The sequence below is a fragment of the Lethenteron reissneri genome, chromosome 21 (assembly GCF_015708825.2).
Source record: "Lethenteron reissneri isolate LAM-NWPU_2019-01 chromosome 21, ASM1570882v1, whole genome shotgun sequence".
Taxonomy (NCBI): Eukaryota; Metazoa; Chordata; class Hyperoartia; order Petromyzontiformes; family Petromyzontidae; genus Lethenteron; species Lethenteron reissneri.
Window position 1 is genome coordinate 13,672,507 of NC_083799.1, and position 24,696 is coordinate 13,697,202.

Sequence of the window (24,696 nt, forward strand, 5' to 3'; positions counted from 1 at the left end):
AAAATAAAAAATAAAAATAATAATAGAAATAAATATTCTATTTTTATTATTATTTCAATAAATTTTATTATTTATCTTTATTTTTACCTACGTGACTTTACCGAAAAAACCTAAGAGTACGAATCCTTGCAGTCACGAAAGCTTCAAATCTAAAATTGCTGTTGTTTGTTACCCAATTCCCATAATGGGTGCTTTGACTTCTCTTGGGAGGAAGAAGGAGTGCTCGGAGAGATGTGACGAAGGAAATTGGGTCACTTGCCCGTTGGAATGCTGGGCCTCTCGTCGCGGAGAATTCCACATTCATCACTGACCACCAATCGAAAGCAGCGCCGCCGTGAACAGGGTAGTCCAGATGTCTTGTGACCCCCCCCCCCCCCCCATGTCATGCTCTAAAACGTAATACTGTATGTTTGAATGTAAGGTGTATTTTAAAACAGACATGAATCTGCAAAAGGGGAAAAAACACATTTTAGGGGTCAATTAATTGGAGGTCACAAGGCATCTGGGTCACCCTGTTACATGGGCACATCTCCCAAATAGTTACTAAACGCACGTGCTTTACACTCAGAGAGCAGCCTCTGTTGTTTATGATCATGTTTTACCGCATTCCATTTTGCCTGCGTTTCCACCCCCCGAGTCTCCCTTTCAAAGAAGACCTCTGTCGCACGAGTCCCCCGTCTGGTTTGGAGCTACGTCAATGAATCAGGTTAATTAGAACAGTGTCGTAATTGGGTCATTGTTCGAGTTAAGCCCTGTTGAGTAATTGATCCAGTTCATGTGTTTGAATCATCGCCATTGTCGTAATAGCCTGTTTTTTATAATCATCTCGGAGAATTAGATGATGTATCTTTCAGACCGCGACATCTGGGTTAATAACCAAAAAAACATGAAAGGCATAAAAAAATATGCACAGAGCCACCTCCCTTGTGTCGTGACCTTGCTGCGATGGGGGTGGGAGGGGAGTGAGGCAGTGAAAGTAAAAGCAAACTTTAAACAAACTTTAAACGCCAAACAGAACGAGTATCGATTCCATCTGCCGTTGTTGTCTGTCATGAATTCTGACGGAGCACTTATATGCAGCCGCATATATTGAACTCACATTTTACTGGTAGGAACCTCCTGGTTACACCAGCCCACAGGGGATTATTGTGTCCGTCGTGCAGGGAGGGGCTGGGTGGGGAGGGAGGGGCTGGGTGGGGAGGGGAGGGTGGGGAGGGGCTGGGTGGGGAGGGGCTGGGTGGGGAGGGAGGGGCTCGGTGGGGAGGGGAGGGTGGGGAGGGGCAGGGTGGGGTTGGTGGGGCTGGGTGGGGAGGGGAGGGTGGGGAGGGGCTGGGGAGGGTGGGGAGGGGCTGGGTGGGGAAGGTGGGGCTAGGTGGGGGGTGGGAGGGGTGGGGCTGGGTGGGGAGGGGCTGGTCACCCCGTGGTGCCCTCATAAAACTCAACGTTTAATCTACTCACGCCGGCTTGTGCCCGCCCTCACAGTCGGGCATATTTGCGGAATACACCACGCAGCCGTTGACCCTGGCCATTGACCGAGCAACCCAACGTTCCTACCAGCTCTCTCCGCAGGAATGTGTTTTGTTTAAACGTAACTTTCAGGGTGGAGGGAGGGGATGGCTCAGCCTGACCCAATCCTCTCCCACCTCTCCCCTACTCCCCCAAGCTACGGGCGCTCCTATAGCAAGGTAAACAACACAGGAACACAATAACTTACATAATGAGTGCAATTTTATGAGAGGAAAAAGCTGCGCGAACGAATGCGCACGTGGATGTTGCATGCCTGCATATGTCCATTTGTGTTGTGTTTAGTTGGTTGTCCTTCCCACGGTTGACTACGTACGGTGCGAAAGAAGTTCAACATACATACTAGAATGTTAGTCACCCTACAGAGTGATCCACATGGGAAGATGTTCCACTAAAGTAATGGGGAAGGAATTATACAGAATATATTCGCTCGCTTCCCACCAATATCGAGATGTATTCAATGGCTTAGCACTCTTCATCTGTAACCTCCGATTAGCACTGTTGGCTCCGAACGGTGCGAAAGAAATTCAACATGCACACGTACACAATAGACAAGGGGAGACATCTCTTTACAAATGTTCAATCGCCCGTTGAGTAGAAAGTAATGGGGTCATGCGACATTAGCGGAGCGTCTAAAAATGGATCACCCTGCATGCACTGTGATACTCGATGGACAGCAGAAAATTAATTGTATAAGCAGCGCTCAATTCTGTCCGTGCACATTTTGTGTTTTTAAATCCGTCAACCTATTGGCTTTCGAGTCAAATACGGTATCATCGTGCATCATTGATGATTTCAGCAAGCAAACTCTGGATGGGTTTTGATCTGCTGGGTGTCATCAACAAGCAAGCCCAGGTTCGTAACATCTGGGTAATGAGGCAGCAAATTTTGTTTAAGCCAGCAAACACTCTGGACCGGTTTTCGACCTTCTTCCTGGCTCTCATTAGCAGAGTCGGGCTTGTTAAACGCATGCCGCGGGATTAGCAGATGTACAACCCAGCTGGGATGTTTGAGCACGCTCACAGCTTAGGAGGGGAAGAGGAGGAGCGACACGTGCGACGCCTTTCGGAGTGAGCGCGCTATTCCGCGCGGACACGTGGTGGCGTAGCATCATGTGTACCCGGGGGGCCCCCACCATGCTTGCTTTTAGATCGCAGTCCGCGTGCTGGCGATTTACAAACGCACACAGACAGACACCACACACACACACGATGTTCTTGCTCGGAGACAGAGAGAGCGAGAGAGAGCCCTAATGAAATTAAAACTGCAACCAGGCATAGACTCAGAACCGGTCAGAAAAATAATTAATAATGATGATAATAATAATGATGTACGACAGTGTTGGAAAGTCATGTTTATATTTGTGTGTTTGTGTGTGTGTGTGGTTGAGCGGTAGCGTAACGGTTAGCGTGAAACTGGCGACCCGAGTTCGATTTCTGCTCACGGCCAACGCCAGTGACGATTATATGAACCGGTCCTGGGCCTCCCCTAGGTCGACTTAGCCACAAATGAGTACCTGGGTGCGGCGTGTAAACATCGCCACCGGAGAGAGAAAGGCGGCCAGGCGTGGTGCTGGCCACCCACCCCCTCGTGAGCCGTTCCGGCATTCATAGGTGCTCGCTAACATTACTTACCCCAACAGTCTGTTAAGGATATACGGGGGATCTTTGTATTAAATGTCTGTGAAACGCAACGAATATCGTTTGTTTTACTCCGACTATAATAAAAGTATGTTCTTTAGTCCCGCTCAGACACAGAGCTTCTGCAGTGTGGAACGATCTCATAGACGCAGAAATAAACAGAATTCAACCTGTCTCAAATTATATTTTTGAAATCTGCACCATTTAATTAGTTTGTTTAATTACGTATGCGTTACGACCGGGTTGTGATATTCGTTGCGTAAATGCACGGAGTATTGCACGTATAGGTCATATATTTCTAATGTGTGTATGCGTGGTCATTGCGTATTTGCGATGTGTACGTGTCATTTGACACTCCAGACAGCATTGCAAAACAGATGTTCCATCCAAAGGAATTTTCCACGTGAAGTATTTACGTTTAGGATAAATACTGTATGTGTTGTGTGTACGACACCGACATACAGGAGGGTGAAATGAGGAGGTATGTTTTTGCCAAGCATGGGTTTGTATCAAAGGACTGCCGAACCTGTCGGCAAGTTCTGTGGGACTCTACTCAGTGGGCCAATTCAGTTTCAGATTCAGTTTATTTATTAGGTATAGCCCTGTGAGCCATGCGGCTCTTGAATCGGGTGCAACCGCAACAAACACGAACATGAACAAGACACATTTTAAAGTGACTACGCACAACAGAAAAATCCAGGAAAAAACAGCAAAGTCTTCCAGAAAGAGACCCGTATATCGACGCTGTGTGCGAAACTCCCAGTGGGATGCAAGTCAAACAATAACAACCATATGACAATTTAGATTAAAGTTATCAGTCTAACTCTGTACTACAACAAACAAATGTGGCTAAACCAAAACGTTTTCGAAATCACTAAAATAAAGCTATAAAAACAATGTAACAGTGATCATAGCAACTGTGATTCTAATTTAACAATAAACGATATACATAACATGTTCTAACTACTACCACTACCATCATCGGTACTACCAAGTGTAACGCGAGAAATGTCAAAGCTCCGTGTGTCCGTTAGTATCGATTCAAAAACAACAACAGCACAATAGACGCAGGCTATGGCGAAATCTCGCTGAATGAGGCCGATTTCGTGAGATTTGCGAAGCGTGGCAGTCTGTCTGGCAATGCCCACGCGTTATTAGGCATGGGTCGCCAATCGTCTCGGACAGGGGTCAGAAAACATGCGGCTCTTCATGGAACTGCAGTTGCGGCTCTTAAAATTCGAAAATAATGGCTCCTCGTGTTATTTTGGTTGCCAACCCCTGACCATACAAATTAAATTTGCCATGGAAGTCCAGTTCACCATGGAAGTCCAGTTCACCATGGAAGTCCAGTTCACCATGGAAGTCCAGTTTACCATGGAAGTCCAGTTTACTATGGAAGTCCAGTTCACCATGGAAGTCCAATTCACCATGGAAGTCCAGTTAACCATGGAAGTCCAGTTCACCATGGAAGTCCAATTCACCATGGAAGTCCAGTTAACCATGGAAGTCCAGTTTACCATGGAAGTCCAGTTTACTATGGAAGTCCAATTCACCATGGAAGTCCAGTTTACCATGGAAGTCCAGTTTACTACGGAAGTCCAGTTCACCATGGAAGTCCAATTCACCATGGAAATCCAGTTTACCGTGGAAGTCCAGTTCGCCATGGAAGTCCAGTTTACCACGGAAGTCCAGTTCACCATGGGAGTCCAGTTCACCATGGAAGTTATTCATACAGTAACACCGTCTCGTATTCACCACGCAGTTGCATTGCGGCTCTTGAAATACTGCGGGGTTTTTACCGAATTAAATAAAAGGCTCTTCTTCTTGTTTCAGTTGCCAACCCCTGGTCTAGGAGGTGACGTTTTTGAGGATGGATTTTTTTAATCTGTGCAGAGATTTAAGTGTAACCCCCCACCGCTCGCCTCTCTCTCTCCACGCTCCCCACCCCCGCCTCTCTCTCTCTCCACGCTACCCACCCCCCACGGCACCACAGTACGCATTGGTGGGGTTTATCTCCGCACGCCACTCATTTGGCCAAACTTTCGAAACGCAGGACTCTCCGGAAAATGAGTCTCGGAAGTTAATGAGGATTTCGTGTGGCTGAAGGGATTATTAAATTATCTGATTAAGATCGTGCGTCTGCATCGCTGTAAACCTATAACACCGTGCCGGGTTTAGTGATGACTGCAGCTGCTGATCGGAACATGCAGTTGTTTTCGTCCAAAGAGCTTCCTGACCGGTGACTCACTAATCGCGTGATTTCCCAAAGGTCGTATCATCAGGTGGGAATGCAAACCGAGCGAATCGGTGGCGCGGAGGAGGGACGACAAACTAAACACACGAAGCAATTCTAAAGACATTCGTTTTCAATCTCCATTTGAATGTGCGTAGCTATCGGACGGCCGCAGAAGCGCATCTGAAAGCGCGCGATGCAGTGACCGTTCTGCGTTCGATGGTCAGCCAAAAGCCGCTGCGAGGAATGATCGGAGCTCGCGTGATGGTTTCTGCTCCTTGAAGAGCTCGGCAAAGGTTCATATTCCTTGGTGCTTTCGGTAAAGTCACGTGGACAGCGCCTTTACCCTAAGAATATGAATTCCTGCAGTCACGAAAGCTTTAAGTCAAGATTGGTGGTTCACTTCCAGCAAGCACTTCGTGTGTTTACCAGCCCCAGGTTTCTTACGAAGAGAACAAAGACAAAGATCCCCCGTGTAGCCTCAACAGACTGTAGGGGCAAGTGCTGTTAGCGAGCACCTATAAAGGCCGGCACTGTGGCACACGAGCGGGTGGGTGGCGAGCACCACGCCCGGCCGCCTTTGTCTCCCTAGCGGCGATGTTTACACACCGCACCCAGGTACTCATTTGAGGCTGAGTCGACTTAGGGGAGCACCAAGACCGGTTCAGATAATCGTCACTGGGTGTTGGCCGTGAGCGAGAATCGAAGTCGGGTTGCCGGGTCCGTAGCGCAGCGTAGCGCTAACCGCTGCGCCACCGCTCCCCACGAAGAGAACGGCCACCTTGAGGCGCCTACCGGCTATCGTACGCCGTGCAGTATCAATGTCACTGGTGGGAATGCCAAACTTCCCTCCCAGTTCGATTCTCCGGCCGCGGTTGACAATAGTTGGCAAGTGGTGTCGGTGCTGGTCTTTGGGCCTTCCCGCTTCACCAATCCGCATTGACCGGCGCGGTGAAGTATGGTCAAATAACCCCTCGTGTGGCCAGCGGATTGGTCGAGGGATGTAAATTACAATGTCAATTTCATCATGGGACCTCCTATGCCAGCAATGTCAATTCTCAACGCAGTGGGTTTATACATGGGCGGCACACGCATTGCATTCATAGCGTTATTGCATTCAATCGGATTTAATGCGACTTCAGTGGTTGCAAAAAACGAGTATAATTGTAAAAGTAAAATAACTTGAATGTACAATTGTTTTTAGGTCGATCATTACGTGTTTAAAAAAATAGTTTTCATATATAGAGTAGTTTATGAAGAAGTATTGCTCTGTATTAACTTTGGAGCTTTCGTGACTGCAGGAATTATTCTTTGGTTCTTTCGGTAAAGTCATACGTGACTTTACCGAAAGAACCAAAGAATATTGCTCTGTAGTAATAACTAAAGTTGCTTGACTTTGTGGAATGTTGCTTGTTGTTGCACTAGAAACTGACTCATCGTCATGATGTCTGAGTAATTCGAATTCCTGTGATTGCTTTAGAAGGGGGGGGGGGGCGCTGTAAACTTGAAATGTGTGCCAAGCGTAGCCGAGTCTTCGGTTCAACTTTGAAAACCCGAAAACTACGACGACATCGAATTTAGCCCATCCAAAAAATCCCCACGTTCGTGCCTGTTGATGTATCTGACTCACTGGGCCACACTAAACACCCGCACTGCTTCAAGTCTAATTTTCGATTTGAAGCTTTCGTGACTGCAGGGATTCATCTTCTTGGTTCTTTCGGTAAAGTCACGTATAATGGAAATCATAAAATAATAAAAATAAAACATAATAAAATAATATAATAATATGAAATAATAGAATATTTTATTATGTTTTATTTTTATTATTTTATTATTTCCATTCTACGTGACTTTACCGAAAGAACCAAGAAGATGCTTCAAGTCTCTTCATGAAAACCTTTCAAAAACGACAAACAAAAAAGATGCCCTCTACAGCCGGCATCGACGGCTCGACAAAGTAATTCGCATGACGCTAAAGCCTAAACAGAAAGCTGACCAAGTCCGCATTACCGGCGAGAACGCAGGATATGCCTCTTATTCTATAAGTGTACACTTATAGAATAAGAGAGAGAGAGGAGGGGGGGGAGGCACTTCTCCACTGCGGCTTTGCCAAGTCACATTGCAGCGCATGTGCGGCAGTGTGAGCGGAAGAAAAAAAACCCACGAAAAGTGTGTCACTAGGACACGCCGAACCAACAGCGCCAATACCCGCCCCTCATGCCCCTTCGCGCTCGCTCGCACGCGCGCGCGTGTGTGCCTGCTCCCCCCCTCCACTCCACTCATCCCCTCCTACCTCCCCCTCCTCTCTCCTCCCCCTCCATCCATCCATCCCTCCCCTCTCTCTCTCCTCTCCCCTCCCCTTCCCCATCCCTCCCACCCTCGGGCCGCGTGAGCTGCGCCAACTGGGAAAGGCGGCAGATATGAGGCCGCGCTGCGCGCCAGGCGAGGGCAGTTATGAACCACGCGATCTGTGAGCGAGGCTCGTCGCAGTCGGCACTGAGAAGTGGAGGAGGAGGAGGAGGGGGGTATCGCTTGACTCACTTCGGCTCTTACCTTACAGCCTAGCCCAGCACACGCACACACACGCTAGCCAGGAAACACCACCAGCACCAATTGTCATTTCACCCACGCGGTTACTGCTGCTTAACGGTAGCAGCACAAGCAGGGCAGTGTTCATTCAGCCCTTTTAAATCGCCTCTGCTCCGCCGAACTGAACATTGTCAACAGAAGGCAAGATCTGCCGGAAGACGGTGTTGACTTCCAGACAGCAGCATCAGCAGCATCATCATCGGCGGCAGTAGCGACGCAACAGCAGAGTTTTCGTGCGAGAGCGGGTTAGTTAGTAGCAGCAGCGCCTGGGAGTAGACGAAGTTACTCCGGAGTTATTTTTCTCCGTGACTTTAAAACAAACAAAAACATTTTATTTTTTTAGTTTACACCACGCTCCGCTTGCCCGACCCACTCGACGGCGCCGAGAGGACCTCAAGAAGCATGGACACGAATCACCCAGGTGAGAGTTTTGTGTGTGCCACACGCGATTTTTATAGCATTTGTACTTATATTCACGTATAAGCTTCGTGAAAGATGATGGGGGCAGAGGCCGGGGCAGGCAGAGGGCTTTATCCAGCAGTGGAATGACCGTAGCCGATGATGATGATGACGGTGATGATATAACTCCCGTACTGATAAGGGATGGGTTGTTTTTGTACCTTACTAACCGCGTAGCGTGAGTTGTTTAAGGACGACCGCTTGCTTCTCCCTCTCGACTTAACAGCAGCCTATAGTTTGGCCGTACGTAAAATACACACAACTCTCGTATTACACACACACACACATAGCCTTGCTGGCGTGCGTTTCATGTACGGGGGATTGTATCTCGGCAAAGCAAGCAAGCAAGCCAGAGGCAGTGTGTGTGTGGGGGGGAGCGAGACGTGATACACACACGCACAGAGACACGCAGCACGAGTTAGCGGCGTAGATAAAAAAAAAATCGTAAACAAGCCGAATGAATGGCGAGGACTGCAAGAGCCGAGGGCTGCTACCCCCCCACCCCCGAGATGCATTGGTTCTCTGGGCCGCACGTGGACCGCACCCCACCAGCCATGTGCCACCCCCCTCCCTCCCCTCCATCCCTCCCTCCATCCCTCCCCGCACAACCCCGCCTCCTCGTCCAGCCGCATTGGATGGGGGGGTCCGGGAACCCATGTTACGTAAAGTGTTGCCGGAGGATCGTTCGTGGCGGCGGTGGCGGTGATGATGATGCGACGTTGGCTTCGTGACTTGGAGGAGGTAGCCGAGGCTAATGGAGTGGCGGGCAGCACCCGACTGAGTTCACACGTGCACGGCCACAACTTACACGCACCTTCGCGTACGGCACGCACATCACACACACCTGCGTAGACGCGGTTAGGTTGGCTACGTACGGTGCGAAAGAAGTTCAACATACGTACGTACCTGTGCACGCAGGTGTCTCCCGTGCACGTATGCCGGTGCATGCGCGTACACATGCGCGCCTAACACAAACCTGTGCCAACGCGCTTACAGTGTTGCGATAGACACGCGTGCACATTCGCGTACGCGTGTAAATGCGCGGTCCGCTTATATACCGCATGCCACGTCGATGTACAACTCTGGCGTGCGTACTTACACTTGTACACACACGCGCGCACCTCTCCCGCATCTGAACGTGCATCTGCACAGTTGGCTTGCACGTACAGTCATCGCATGCACCCTGCACATCACCTTTCCTGCACCTACGCGTACACACGTGCGCGCACACGTGTCGAACACACGCGCGCGCACACGTGTCGAACACACACGTGCGCGTGCACGTGTCGAACACACACGTGCGCGCACACGTGTCGAACACGCGTGCGCTAACACGTGTCGAACACACGTGCGCGTGCACGTGTCGAACACACACGTGCGCGCCCACCTGAGGCCGCGCACCTGGAACGGATACCCCCCCCCCCTTTTCTCCCCCCCCCTCCCCCACAAAGCCCCCACCCTCCCCTCCCCCGTACTCAGCCCCTCCCTTCACCTACCGCTTTACGTTTACCTGTACACAATGTTCTCAAAACTTCCACTTGACCACGTCAACATTCAAACAACATGTTTTGTTAGTGCGATTCCCCCCTCCCTCGGATGACGGTACTGGCTCCCCCTCCCCCCCACCTTTCATCCTCCCACCACCACCACGGCCACCACCACCCCCACCACCACCACGGCCACCACCACCGCCACCACGGCCACTGCCACCACCACCGCCACCACCACCACCACGGCCACTGCCACCACGGCCACCGCCCCCCCTCTTCCTCAGCCCCACCAAGCCCGCTCCCAAGCTCGTAGTGACCGCAATTACGAGACGTCATTAACAGCAGCAAACTTGTTGCGTAAAACATCGCCACCGCGAACCACACGATCACCGAAAGTCTTTTTTTTTTAAAGGGGTTTAGGGAGCGGTGTTTAGATTATAATATCCGAGCTTCAGGGAGGTTGCGATTGTAATTCCACGTGCGTTAATCAGTCACCTTACGTATTGGCGGCCTACGTGTGCGTGCGTGCGGAGTGTGTGTTGCGTTCTTTTCACCATACCCCCCCCCAATCCACACCCCCCCCCCCCACGACACCACCGCTAAAGAGCAAAAAAATGATAGAGAAGAAAAAAAGGGGGCCCTAAAATGCGCTCACACATTGGAAAATTCTGGTCAGGTCGTATGTAGGTCACAGTGTTCCGAGCCGCGCGGCTTACATAACGACCCCCGGAGACATGCCAGTGTAGCTAGGTGGGTGTTGGGTGTGTTGGTGGCAGCCAGACTTTGACGTCTTGGCACCCCTTCTGGAACGAAGTGTTTTTTTTTTGTCCGCGTTTTTCTGGGATAATTTTTTGTTTGTTTGTTTGTTAAAAGATTGTAATAACACAAGTACCGGCGGGCGTTTCTGTTTCTCTCTCTCACTCACTCACACAGACACGGGGGGTGGAGTGGGTGGAATAAACCGGAGCGAACTTTAGCGGGTTTGTTTTTGGAATGGAATGTTTGTGAGCCACAGGAGCAACGTGTACTTTGAACTATTTTAAGGCATTTTTAACTGGGGCGGTTAAAACGAGACCCCCATCAGCCACATAGATTCGGGGGGGGGGGGGGTTGGAATTTATCGCCTCGCATCTCCGGGGAGTGGGGGGGGGAGAGACTTCGTTGAGCACGGAAGTTCTAAAACTTTATATTGCGCTAGTGCTACTGCCATCCAAGGACACGCTATTTGAGAATTGCGTTTTGCGTAAACACATGCCACGTAAGAGAAGAAAAAAAGCCGAGGCACATCGCTGTGGGGTGAACAGCAGCCAGCACATGCTCTCAGGTTCACTCAGAGATTCCTAGCATTGTCCAACGTCTACTGGACGTGTTAGTTGTACCCTAATTCATAGTGAATTTAAAAAAATAATAATTATGATCATCTTTGGGGTGGCTTGATCATACTTCATTATGCATGTCAGTGCGGGTAAGGTTGTTATTTTTTTTTATTTTGGTGAAGGGGGTGAGGCAGATATCACTCAAAACTGATATTAGCCGTGGCCGGAGTCAAACTCATGTGGCTGAGTTTATGATGCAAGTGTTGTCACCAATTCCACGACCCGCTTGTCAACAAATCCTCGAGTGAGCATTTAACAAAATGTGATTCTAGCTACCACGCAAACAGCGTCAGCCTCGCCTGGGCCACCGCTGTGTTTTGTACTCAGCGTAGAGAGAGAGGTGGGGGGAGGCTGTACAGTACACACACATGCTGGCCTGGAATTGGGCTAAAAGACGCAGAGATGAGTGCTCGCCATTGATCCGTCAGTCATGCCGAATCATTGTGTTTATTCTGCATCTTCTGTTGCCGAGGGCAAGCCAACCAAGCCGCCCCCCCCCCCCGCACATTCCCGTCCATCTCGTCGCCACCGATTTCCACAGGAACGTTTCATAATCCACAAACGACGATTCGTAACAACCCCTTATATAGCCGCACAATGGAGCAAGTGTTTTGTTGTTGTTGTTGTAAACGGAGCACTCGTATCGGTATTCACTCGTGTTGTATCTCACTAATAAAAAAATACACACTGCATCAACATCCGTTGTTTTACTACTGTACAGTACTTCTATGCTCCCGGGTCTAGGTTTCCCGAACTTCAACCCGAACTGTGACCACCAAGGCCAGCCTCGGTGAAAAGCACGGTTACAATAATACCCCGCAGCAGAAGTGCCCGTACAAATAAAAAAAAACACAACAATAATATACACGTACGCACATACCTACTTAATGTTGGGGTTTAACAAGGGCAGTGTTTTTGTAGGATTTTTTTTTTTAAATGCGTATTCCATCATGGTCCCCCCCCCCCCCCCAAAAAAAAACCTAAGTCTGTAAAAAATATATATGCCAGCGGTTAGCTAGCAAGTCCACAAGTCCTTATTCAAAACATGTGCCTTTCCAGGCAATTCTGGCAAGGGATGGGTTATTTATATTCTGCAGGCCAAGCATGCGTTCGTACCAGAACATTGTGTTCTTGTTACTTGGCAGTTGAGTAATGTGCTGGCCGGCTGCCAGGAGGGGGGGGAGGGTGTGTGGGGTGACTTGGATGAAAGGAGGGGAGAGAGAGGGAGGGGACGTGGAGTGCTGCTGCTGCTGGGGTTGGGTCGATGTGTGGGGTAGAGGCGGGGATGGAGGCCCCCCCCCTCACCCCCTCCGTCCTCCCCACCCTGCTGCCTGTACATTGCGCTCACGTTGCGTTTAGCTGAGCCCGAGACACACGAGAGAGGCGAGCGATGAGTTGCGTAACCGTAACCTTGGAACGTGGTGTGTGTGTGTAGGCGCCCTCCAGTGGCCGCTGTCGTGCCTAGCGAATGTGTGCTTGCTTGCTTCGTCAGCCTCGGCGGCGAGACAACAAAAAAAGGGGGTTGCCATTGATCTTTGGAAAGAGAGAGAGAGAAAAAAAAATACCCCAAACGTTTGCACATTACATAACGCACAGCGTGTGACTGCTGCGCTTTCGAGCCCGTGCAGAATTTTAAAGAGACATGAACATTAGCCGTGCTTCAAGCACATCAGGACATCAGTGGGAGCGATTATGTTTGCGTTATAATGCCAGTTGCGCATGAACGGATGGGTGGACGTGTTCCTAACCTTCAAATTGAAGACCACGTGCAATTTATAGTGGCGATAGAGACAATGGAGCCGTATGAGATTAGCGAATATTTGAAAAACTATTTTTTTGCAAACAAGGTTGAGCCTGTAGGAAAATTAGACGTTTGCATCTTTTTTTTTGCATTCGGTGAATTCTTAGTGGCAGCAGGAGACAGCATGGGGGAGGGGTTGTACTCTCGACAATCGTTCCCGAGGTCGATTTGAAATAGCAGACTGCGGCAGTGGGGTACTGTTACCGTGCCAGAGAGTTGGGCATGCAAAACATTAACGATTGCACCGAAATTTACGGAAGTTCTGCAATACTGCTAATTGGGTTATGAAAGAGACGAAAACAATTCTCACAGAGCGCAGCTTCAGAGACCAAAATAATAGGCTAATGAAATAAGCCGGGGCTATATTAATATAAATACTGTACCCCCTAGCAAAAGTACGTGGAGTGATTTATTTTAATTATAAGCCAATGAAAATAAGCGATTAGCAATTGGAACATCTAGTACTGTACTCAAAGGAAGCGGCATCGCGTGCGATTATTTTGAGTGTCGGCCAAAAATAGCCTCGATAAGGAGGTTTCATGGGAGACGCGCGGGGCCGGGTGGCGTGTTCCCACATTGCCCGATCGAAAAGCCACTGGGGGACACGGGTCAAGGGATAGGTGACGCGGACACGAGAGACGCACATTTGCCAGGAGATGAGTTTTGAATTGAACGCCGCTGCGGATTTAAAAAAATAAAGCCCGGTGACACGGAGCTCTGTGACACACGCATTAACATCGCGGGGTTTGAGGGTGGGATTTGAGATGTGGGAGGCCGAAACGGCGCTCGCGTTTTGCTCCGGGTGGTGTCCTTTGCATTGTTTAGAACGCTGAGACGGGTTACGCAACGCTTTGCTTGGTAGGAATGGGGAGGAGGCGGGCGGAGGAGGAGGGGGGGTGTGTGAGCCGCACTGGAATCGTAGCCAAGGGCGGAATATAGAAAGCCTGTAGTTTTGTTATGTAACAGGCGAGGAGGCAGCGTGGAAGCGAGCAAGCCTTGTTCAAACATTGAAACAGAAAACAAGGCCATGAAATTCACAACGCTTAGGTAAAGCACCGGCGGTCACCTCGCGGTGCCGCGGAAGCTTCATTTGATTTAAAATGAGCACAGCCCCAGACACACGCACCCAGAGCGCTTGCGCGGCGTGCCGTGAGGCCGCATCTCGAGCTCATTATTTGACGTCCAATTGCAAATTGCTGCCTGCAATAAATCGGTCGTCATATCAGCGGTGCACTTTTTTTTGACGTTCATCGTTTAGCCTCTGTAATTGTATTTACCCGAATGAACGCATTTCCCCCCCCGCCACATTGCAAATAAGCACTTCCCTTCCTCGTATGCAAACCGGTATTAACCTCAAATTATGTAATCCGATGAAATGCCTACAATCGACAACGACAAAAAACCATGAGACTGTCATCGTACCGATTTATGCTGCAGTATTTTTAACCTCTAATAAAAAAAAAACATGTTTAGGATTCCACACGTGAAGACCTTTCATCCCCTCTGCATTGTGAGAGAGCGCGGGGAGGAGCTGCGAGGGATGGGATGGGTATGGATTGGGGGTGGGATTCTGTGTAGGGGGATGTGAAATCATTCCATTCAGAGCGTGCAGGGAGCCGCTGCTGCTGCTGCTGCAACCTAATTGGCTGCTGTAACCAGTTCTGGAGCGGCCCTGTGATTGGAGGGATGAGGATGCCTGTGGCTCACGTTGAGGGCCAGCTGATGATGCTCTCTCGCTAGCTTTCCCCTCCCTCCCTCTACATCCCTCTCTCGCTCTCTCGTGTTTGTGCTTCAAGCGTGCGCGGCTCAAACACGAGCAGGTCCACGTGAGGCCCTCACGTAACGCGTAGCTGCAGCGATGCCAGTAATAGCAAAGTGGGTCATCCCGTGTCAGCCGCGTTCAGGTACACGTGTGGAGACGCAGGGGACGCATGGGAGGAGGGATGGGGGGGGGTTTGGTGGGGGCGGCGGATGGAAGAGAAGAAGGGTGGGAGCGGTGGGGGAGTTGGCGGGGTGGTGGGGCAATGTTTTTCGCTCCAAAGACAGATGGTTTGACACTTGGCGTTGACTCGGTAACATGACTGACTGTAAAGCTGCCGGTGCAATTTACATGCTCCAGTTTCACAGAGCCCGACATTTATTTTTGTTGTGCGTGGCTATCACAACACACGCGATATGCCGCCGCCTGAAACACAATGTTCCGGTTGTTAAATTAGAAATACATTTAGGATGTGTTCCACTTTGAAGAAAGAGACAAATCTAAACGCATGCTAAACCAAACCAACGCCCTATTGTCACCATTAACACGGCGCTTGCTATTTGGTGTTTAGAAACGGACAACGTTGTTTTTTACTCTCCAAATATGATGTTAATGATCCAATTAAAATCACATTTCACCTCGTTATTAGCACTCAATTGTTGCTGGTGCCATTATAGGCGATAATTACGTCACCTTGCGATTAAGCACGCGTGCCATGGTAACAGATTCAATGGCCGATTGTGATATCCACACGACATTTCGAGATCATTTAAATAATAAGAAAACATCTTGGCAGTAAAATTGCGACTGGGACTGTCCGGTGGCTCGGTCACACGCAGTCGCCCAGAGGGCACATAGACGTCACATTCACCTCCGCTTCCTCTAGCAACACGGTGCACTTTCGTGTATTCGGTGAATTAAAATGTACAACTCCTCCGCCGTTTTTTAAATAGCACAGAACAATCTAATGCCCGAGGTAATCCGAGGGAGAAAGGAGGAGGCGGTGGAGGATGGGGTGGGTGGGTGGGTTGGGTAGTGGAGGGGGGCAGTGTGGAGGGAGGGGGGGCCAGTCGCTTCTTCCACTGGGCATCCGAATCCTCTCCCTCGCTCGCTGCCTGCCAGGTCTGCCTTTCTGGCCACCCTGTTCCACGTTCCGCTGACCCTTGCCTGCCCTTGGCCCCAGTGCCCCTTAAACCCTCTCGTTCCACCCCCCCTCGTCCCTCTGTTTTTCCACAAAGGGCACTGGGGCAGTGCTGTAACCCGACTCTATCTTGTTGGGACAGTGAAACCAGGGACGTTATTTTGCCGCTGCCTATTGCAGGGCGCAAAGCGGAGGTGCCGCCGTCCGCGGATACATAACACCGCAATTTGTACAAAAAAAAAGAATGTCAAGAGTACATAGTGTACTCTGCGTTGTTTGCCAAGTCTTGAAATGGAAAGAGCACTGAACCCTTGCCAAGGCTGTACTTGCTTGTTTGCTGCTGGCAGATCCCACCGTGCGGATCCACGTGACCGATGTTTTGCAGTCCGTGGGCTTTTTCTCCCTCCCTCCTCCTCTTTCTGTGTCAGTGGTGGGTGGGGGATTTGTGCCACAAGCGGTGGTGGTGGTGGGGGGGTGTTCTCGGTGTTACTAGCGTGCAAGTGTGCGTGTTGTGTGCGCGCACGCGCGAACGCGGGGCAGGATAGGGGAGGTGCTGCTACCCGTTTGCCGGCATAATCGCGCTATTGTATGCGGCCCGCTTAATTGGCGTGGGATGATGCATAGAGCCAAGGGTGTGGATGTGTGGTAATGTTGAAGTAAAAGAGTCATGGTAATTAGCTTAAAAAGGGGTTACTTAATGTTAGGTCAATTGCAGTACAGTATTAGGAAGCCAAGCTCACTTGAGAATGATGATTTTTCTTTTTTAAACGATTAATTTCAGTGGCCACTTTATTGGCGTGCACTTAAAAAGAGAACGTCATACTGTGGCTGTAGTTGAAATCACGTGGCTTCAATGTTGGCCACGTGATCATTTTATCTCGTACCCTTCTATTTAGTATGGTGTATTTATTTCCCTCCCCATACCACAGCCCTTGCCTTTAGAAGAAGAAGAAGATACTTGTTGTGTCCACCGGATGTTGTTGTCCTATTTGTAAACAGAAGGGGGAATCGGTCAGGGAATATTTTCTGTCCTAAACATTTGAGGTATTTATAAAAAAAATTGTTTTACTTTTCTTTTTAGCATTTGCTTGCTTTCATTATTTGATGCAGCTTTGGAATTAAATGCGGCTTTAGCTGCGCTGATCTATAGTAACTAATTGGCACTTTTGTTTTACTTGACAAACCTGGTGTCGGGTTTAACGACACATTTATATTCACGCTATCCAACCCTCAAAAAAACTTTATATTGGTATTTCGATTTTTATTTTTTAAACGTAGGATTCAGCACGAACAAAACACTGCTCGATCCATCGGCCTTTAGGGCAGGCCTCGCGAAGCAGTCTGCAGGACGAGTGGCGTGAACAGACCGCATCCTCCCGCCTCGTGAGCGCTCGTCTCCGAGCTGTGCCCCGCCTGCAGGCCGCTCTGAGAGGCCGTCGCGTCGTTGGCGACGAAACAAACGCAACGGGAGCAGCGACGGTTCAATATTGTCGCTCGTTATCCTGGCCCCTGCCATGGGGGTGTGCAACTTTCACCTTTGGCTGCCGAAGGAGCCGGGATTCGCCCAAACGCTCATTTGAACGCGGAGCTCCTTTCAAATTCACTGAAACGTTCAGTAAAAGTTTACCCCCTCCCCCCCAAAAAAAGGTAATTTTTTTTTTACTTTCCAGCGCATCTCGTAGCTGGCAGGCGTACGGCACTGGGCACGGCCGCCAGCAGCGCGCTGTCCTTTCCTGTGCACCGCTCTGCGAGTTGGGAACACGCGCACACACGCACGATGTTCCAACCTAACGTGCTTCTGCGCCCACGCGCGTGTTTCTGCAGGAGCAGGAGGAGGAGGAGGGGGAGGGGTCATCTCGTACGCGGGCTCCATGGGCTCCAGCCCCAGCCCCATGTCGTGCCACAGCGACAGCAGCGAGAGCGGCTTCGGCTCCGGCTCCCAGTCGCCGCTCTCGTCCTCCCTTCTCCGCGTCCCCTCCGCCCGTCAGCGGAATCCCTCCGGGATTCCGCCCCGGGATCGCCGGGCCGCGGCGACGCGGAGGGGTCGTGTGGCGCCGTTCGCGGCTCGATCTACGCGACCTCGCTGCCCGCGAGACAGGACACGGTGCTGCAGGACCACCTGTACTGCCCGCCGGCCGGCGCGTCGCCCGGCTCCATCGGCATCAGCCTCGGCGGCGGCGGCGGCGGCGCCGTCGTCACGCACTCGCCTACCTCGTCGTTGGTGCTAGGCCCCGCGCACCGCGGCGCCCGGGGCAGCGCCGGCGCCGGCAAGCTCAAGTCCGGCTCCATCGGGAGCATTGCCAGTAAGCGACAACGCGCGCGGTCCAGCCTTTCTCGCGCTCGTGCTCTCGACGGCAGCGGATCTGTGCCGTGCTGCACGATGCGTGGGAGGGGACGGGGGTGGGGGTGGGGGGGAGGAAGTGCGATGTAATGGGAAATGAGCGGTTAATAGAGAATAATTGTTAAGCCCATGATTGTCGAGAAATTGCAGTTGCTCGAGGGTGCACCCGATTGCGTTGAAGCGTTGTAATGTTGTAAAGTTGGTGAACGCCACGCGGTGGCGAGACGTTAACTACCTCGCCCTGTATATAGAAAGGTCGTGGGTTGGATTCCGACCCTGATGCCTTTAAATTTGGAGTTTGCACGTCTATTTGGCTGCTATCAATTTTCCAGGTGTGAATCCACTTCGTTGAGCTGTCATTTGTGGCCCGGTCGTTTCTGAACAAGCGGGCCTTACCTGGCAAAATAACAAAAAAATTCTCATTTTTTTTAGTCGCGCACATTTCGGTTCGGATTTAGTCGCGGCATTGATGCTTCCGAACAACAGTCGTGCGCCGCTAACCCCCCGTGCAACTTTTGTTCCGCAGCAATCAACGGCGTTGTGCTGCTATGCAAAGTGTGCGGAGACGCCGCGTCCGGGTTCCACTACGGCGTACACGCCTGCGAGGGCTGCAAGGTAACAGCGTCCTCCTCCTCCTCCCTTCTCCTGCCTCCTCCCGGCGATCGATTCGTTCAAATCGCCCGCGGGGCTCTCGGGACGGAATCTCTGGTCAAAACTGAGGCCTTGGCCCACCGGCGCTTTTTTCTGTCACACCACTCCCTACCTCTCTCCCTAGTTCCTCGAGCACAACCGCTGGTGACCTGGCCACACAGCAGTTACTCATTTTTTTATGATTGGCCGGGGCGATGATTGGCTGGGTCAACCCCCGCCACCTCCCCCCCCCGTTAGCAATTTGTGTTCGCACCCACTGGCCTTGTGGGAGATGCCGCAGAGCGCCAGGTGTGTGTGTGTGTGAAGGGTGGCTTGCCTGCAATCTGACGCTCCGTCTTGCGATTCACGTTGAAGCCACGTGCGCGCGAGACGCCCGCCACCTGCTGGTCGCGAGCAGGTGGCGGTGTGGCGAGTCGGTTGATACATTTTTAATTTTTGTGGGGTTTTCTCCAGTTGATCTATTTTCCTCCCACATGTAAACAAACATGCATATCACAATGGGAATCTTTATTTATACCGGAACAATCCGATGAGCTATGAAGCTCTTTTTCACAGATGTCCAGGAGGGGCGGGGTCAGAAAACTTTCGGCTCGATGATGAATCGACCAAACATCCCAATCACAGGAAAATACTGAACCAGTCTCGAAATGAATCGATGCTTTGCACAACAATTACATTTCCATTGTCACTTTATATGAATGTTGGTGTATTAAAATAACCCGTCGCGCGATTGTCGCGCAGGGCTAACGTCGCGGCGTGTGCATTCGTTTTTCTTCCTTCCTTCCGCGTAGGGCTTCTTCCGGCGCAGCATCCAGCAAAACATCAAGTACAAGCCGTGCCTCAAGAACGAGACCTGCCCCATCGTGCGGGCAAATCGCAACCGCTGCCAGCACTGCCGCTTCAAGAAGTGCCTGTCCGTCGGCATGTCCAAAGACGGTGGGTGATTTCACAGCCCCGGGCGTCGATCTGGCGTCCGGCACTTTCGGGTGCGCCCGAGTATCGGCCTGTGACGACGATAATTTAAAGCGGCGATACGGGAGAGTCCGTTGAGATGAACGCCGCCTTTTCCGAAAAGCGCCGTGCTCACCCGAAGAGATGAATGGCGGTCAAGTGTGAAATCACCCCCCACCCCGCCCGCATAAAAAAAAAATCGAGTCGTCATGAAGAGCCCCGTATCTTTTTAATGCATTGCAATTTTATTAAGCCTGCACCAGACGAACCGCTTTCTTTTCGTAAATATGCCTTTTTAAAGTGCGGCATTGTGCGAGCAGAAAAATAATACAACATTCAATGTGAAATTATTTAGCCTCGTTGTTTCGTATTCCCGCGTTACCGTTCCTCCTTGAAGGGGTCCCGTAGACAGACACCTTCAGTTGACGGGTTTCACTCGAACCGGATTGCGAAATCTCAAACGGTCCCTCGCTGGTTGTCTCTCCCCCCCCCCCCCCCCACCACCACCACAGCCGTGCGATTCGGACGCATCCCAAAGCGCGAGAAGCTGCGCCTGATGGAAGAAGTCCAGAACGCCCTCAACTCCGCCTCCTCGTCCGTCATGGTCAGCCAGGTGATAGCTCGGCCAGCGGACGGCGGCCAGCAGCAGCAACAGCAGCAGCAGCAGCAGCTGCTGACGGTCGACAACATGGAGTGGAGCAGCGTGGGGCAGGCGGAGGCGGAGGCCAGCAGGGCGCGCAAGCTGCCCGAGTCGATGCAGGCGAGCCCGGACGGCGGGCGGCCCCGCATCCAGCCCGGGAGCCCCCTCAAGATTAAAGAGGAAGAAGCGGCTCAGAGGGTCGGCGCCGCACACTCCGACATCTTCCAGCAGCGCCGCCCCGAGGTTCCTTTGGAGCAATCGAACGGCGGCGGAGGCATCGGCGGCGACCCCAAGCGGGTTCAGAACTTTGCTTCGGCCCCGGGCGGGAGCCTGCCGGCAGACGCCATGCAAGGCCCCGCTTTCGCCGGGCTCTCGGACGGCGCGGCCACGCACGCCGTCTTGGGCGCGAGGCAGGAGGCCGAGATGGCACGCGCCGCGTGGAGCGCGCGGGACAACAACAACGGCGGCCAGTGCTACGGCCTGCCGGACGGTGGCCGGGGAGAGAGGGCCGCCGCGCAAGCCGGCCTCTTCCGCCAGCGGTGCGACTCACCGGCGGGCGTCAACGTCAACCGCGCCGGCTTCGTCGACGGCGGGCACGAGAGGGCGCGCTACGCGAGCGTGTGCTCTGCGGGCGCCCACGGCGGCGCGTACTCGGGCGAGGACAACGCCGGGCGCTTCCACGCGGCGCAGCCTCGGGCGATCTCCGGCCAGCACGGCCAGTACGGCCGGCACGACTACGGCTACGGCCAAGTCTCGGCCTGCCCCATGGGCCAGGGGCACGTGCAGGCGCCGCAGATGTCCGGCGGCATGCGGCATTGGCCCGAGGAGCGAGAGGAGACGACGTCGTCCTCGGGAGCGCAAAGCTGCCCCTGGAGTGGACCGCAGAGCAGAAAGCTGGTACGTGAGATCGCTCGCGGCGCGCGACCCCGTGCGTGTATGTGGTATGTATGTTGCGTGCATGTACGGTGAACTTCTTTCGCACCGTAGGTAGCCAACCGCGCTAATGGCAGGTGTGGGCGGAAGAACAACAAACTGAACACAAAAAGCAGTTTTAAAGAAATTAGTTTTCAATTTAGTATCGTGGTGTTGTAGTGTATAGTAGCGCATCGTGTAGTATGTACGTTGAACTTCTTTTGCACCCTACCTAGCCAACCGCGCTAATCAGCGGTGCGGGGTGGACAACAAACTAAACACAAACAGCAGTTTTAAAGAAATGAGTTTCCATACATTTTGGGTCTTGCCGTAAAGTCACGTAGATAGAAAAATAATTAGAAATCTATCACAACGCAAGCAATCGTCTTGAGGTGAACACATATAGCAGGCGGACTGCTGAGGCAGGAAGAAATGTTTGTTTTAAAAGAGTGTGAATTCCTGCAGTCACGAAAGCTTGAAGTCAAAATGGAGTTTCCAGTGTAACATTGCAACAGCTCCCAGTGGCTTTCTAACATGGGAAGAATGACGACAACGGAGGTGGCCTCGCGAGGTTATCGGGCGCCGCGAAATGCCGTCTCCGCCCCGCCTGACGCCCCGCCTGACGCGCGTTCTTTCCATCGCCAGGCGTGCCCCCTGAACAGCGGCCCGTTTGGCCGTCCCAACGCCACCGGGGGAGAGGTGTGGGAGGACTTTTCTCGTTGCTTCACGCCGGCCGTCAAAGAGGTGGTGGAGTTCGCTCGGAGCATCCCCGGCTTCCTGAGCCTCTCGCAGCAGGACCAGGTCGCCCTGCTCAAGGCCGGCACCTTCGAGGTGAGCAAAAACAAAAACGATGTCGGGGGGGGGGGGGGGGGGGGCACGTGCGGCAGAACTGTGTGCCCCCGGTTCGGGTGGTGGGACATCGGCTTAGCTTGTCAATTCTCCTCGTGCTCAATAAAACGAGCATACCGCTTGTTTCGGGAAATCAGCAATGGGTTGCCCTATGGAGAGGCATGGCTCCCTCTGGCCATAGTCATGTGGAATTTCCAGCAACTGACTTGTGGCCGGCGACGGAAATGAGCGGCCATCTTTTGACCCCTTAACCTCCCTCTCCCAGTTGCAATAAAGTCCGCGTATCGTCTCTGTGTAAGCTTAAGGCGGGGGTGGGTCGGGCTATGGCCACCGTTTGTTCGACACACTGTGCTCATCGCCTGTCCCCTACCGCCCTCTCCGCAGGTGCTCGTGGTGCGCTTCTCCTCGCTGTTCGACGCGCGCGACAGGACCGTGCAGTTTGCGGGCGGGCGCGTCTATCGCCTGGAGGAGCTGCGAGCCCTCGGCATGGGCGAGCTCCTGCACGCCATGTTCGACTTTGCCGAGAAGCTGGTCTCCCTGCGGCTCACCACCGAGGAGATGGGCCTCTTCAGTGCAGTCGTGCTCGTCTCCGCCGGTACGTCTCTCTCTGCATCTTTCACTTTATTTTCGACGTGGTAACGCCGCCCCGGTTTAACCCTTCGTCGCCCATCGTCATCGTCACCGGGGTTTAATATTAATCATCGTCGTTAGCGCCCGGTTTAACCTGTACCCGCTGCGAATCTGTGAATGTCGTGGGTCACGATGGTTTTCCAATCGCTCGGTTTTACCCGCCCCACAGCTGACTTTGATAGCTAAGAAGCTTTTATCAATATTCCCTGCGCCTTTGTAACCCAGATTAACTGGAGATGACGCATCATGGGACCATCAGTTCCATTATCAGATGTAGATCCACCCAGTCGACAAGGTTTCGCAAAAAACTGTTAAGAAAGTCGACCTGTAACAAACATACCTTTCCATTAATTACAAAACTCCACAATTTGAATCGACGTTTGTGATGCGACACCCCCCCACAGCCTCTTATAATGTTGCCACGAAACTTTGCCCCCCGCTCACCAAAATTCACCGCGTGCGTTTGTTTTCCTCTCTCCCGTTTGCGACCACAGATCGCTCCGGCATCGAGGATGTGGGGATGGTCGAGCGCCTACAGGAGGCCCTCATCTCAGACCTGAGGGACCTGGTCTCCAGGAACCACCAGGACTGGCGCGACGCTCTACACCAGGCTCCTCTTGCGGCTGCCCGACCTGCGCACACTCAACAACCTCCACTCGGAGAAGCTGCTCGCCTTCCGCATAGACGCGTGAGAGCGAGCGCTTTCGACGGCGGGCCGGTGCGCAGAAAGATTAACAGAGTGCGTGAAGGCGACTTTATTTATTGGACGTTTTCGCCGCTGTTCAGTCGTCAGTACGATGAGCACTTTACTAAAACGAAACGACAACAACAAAAACACTTGAATAGCATCCGTAGACTGCCCTAAAAGACTTGAGGATAGCGACGACAAGCCTTGTAGAATGGCTGCTAAATGTAAAGTAAGATCCAAACGTACGTGCAATTTGCTTCCAATAATAGCGCGTGCGTTTTCTTTTTTCGTAAACAAATCGACGAAGGCTAAAGAGGAGGAGGAGGGTATCACGACAAATAAAGCTTCCTGTGTACATTCGTTTTGCTCCGCTCGCAAAAGCGCGCGAGCGAGCGCTGGTTGCGGCGCGCGGACACTCGGCCACCTCGCAGCCAAGGGCTTCGTGGCGACGGACACAGCTGCACTTGCGACCATGTGTAAATTATGTAGCGTCTGTTTGTTTACGTAGCGTTTGACGAATTGGCAAGTTTTTTTTTCAGTTCGTTTGTTCCTCCCTCTCTTTTTTTCCGCATCGCGATAATCACTGACTGGCGTCGCCGTAAACCTGAGTAATTGTGCTCTCTCGTGGCGTTCACGATTCATGACCGGAGCACGCTTTGTGCGTATCCTTTGTGCTTCCTACTCCGAGAAAACTGGTCCAACAAAAGTTTTGCTGTACCAGTGATCAAAAAATGTTTCCGGCCACGTCGATAACGGTAATGACATCCTCCTCGTGTGTGTGTGTGTGTATATAATGTACAAATATCCCCGCGTTCTTGTGTAATAGGAAGGCAAACGACACGCACGCTTTGTTTAATCGCAAGCAAGCCGGCTGCAAAGTGGCGGCCGTGAAAAAGAATGTTCGTCAACGCCTTTGTAAAAAATTGTAAATCCGTCTTTGGTTTCTCTGCGTTCAGCCTGCCTTGACGCTCAACCGTCAGTGAGAGAGTGAACTGGGAAAAACAGACACCCGATTTGAAGGC

The 24,696-nt window shown here is 51.8% G+C and overlaps 1 protein-coding gene across 1 annotated transcript; it reads left to right on the forward strand.

The window, feature by feature from the left end:
- The first annotated feature begins 1,613 nt into the window (after positions 1-1,613).
- LOC133344940 (nuclear receptor subfamily 1 group D member 2-like) lies at positions 1,614-23,821 on the forward strand. The gene is given in 10 exon segments (XM_061555270.1): positions 1,614-1,685; positions 8,244-8,407; positions 17,837-18,315; positions 18,880-18,968; positions 19,796-19,940; positions 20,468-21,492; positions 22,153-22,338; positions 22,741-22,951; positions 23,481-23,575; positions 23,577-23,821. Coding segments are annotated over 10 exon segments (2,568 nt in total). The 3' UTR covers positions 23,679-23,821.
- Positions 23,822-24,696: the final 875 nt, after the last annotated feature.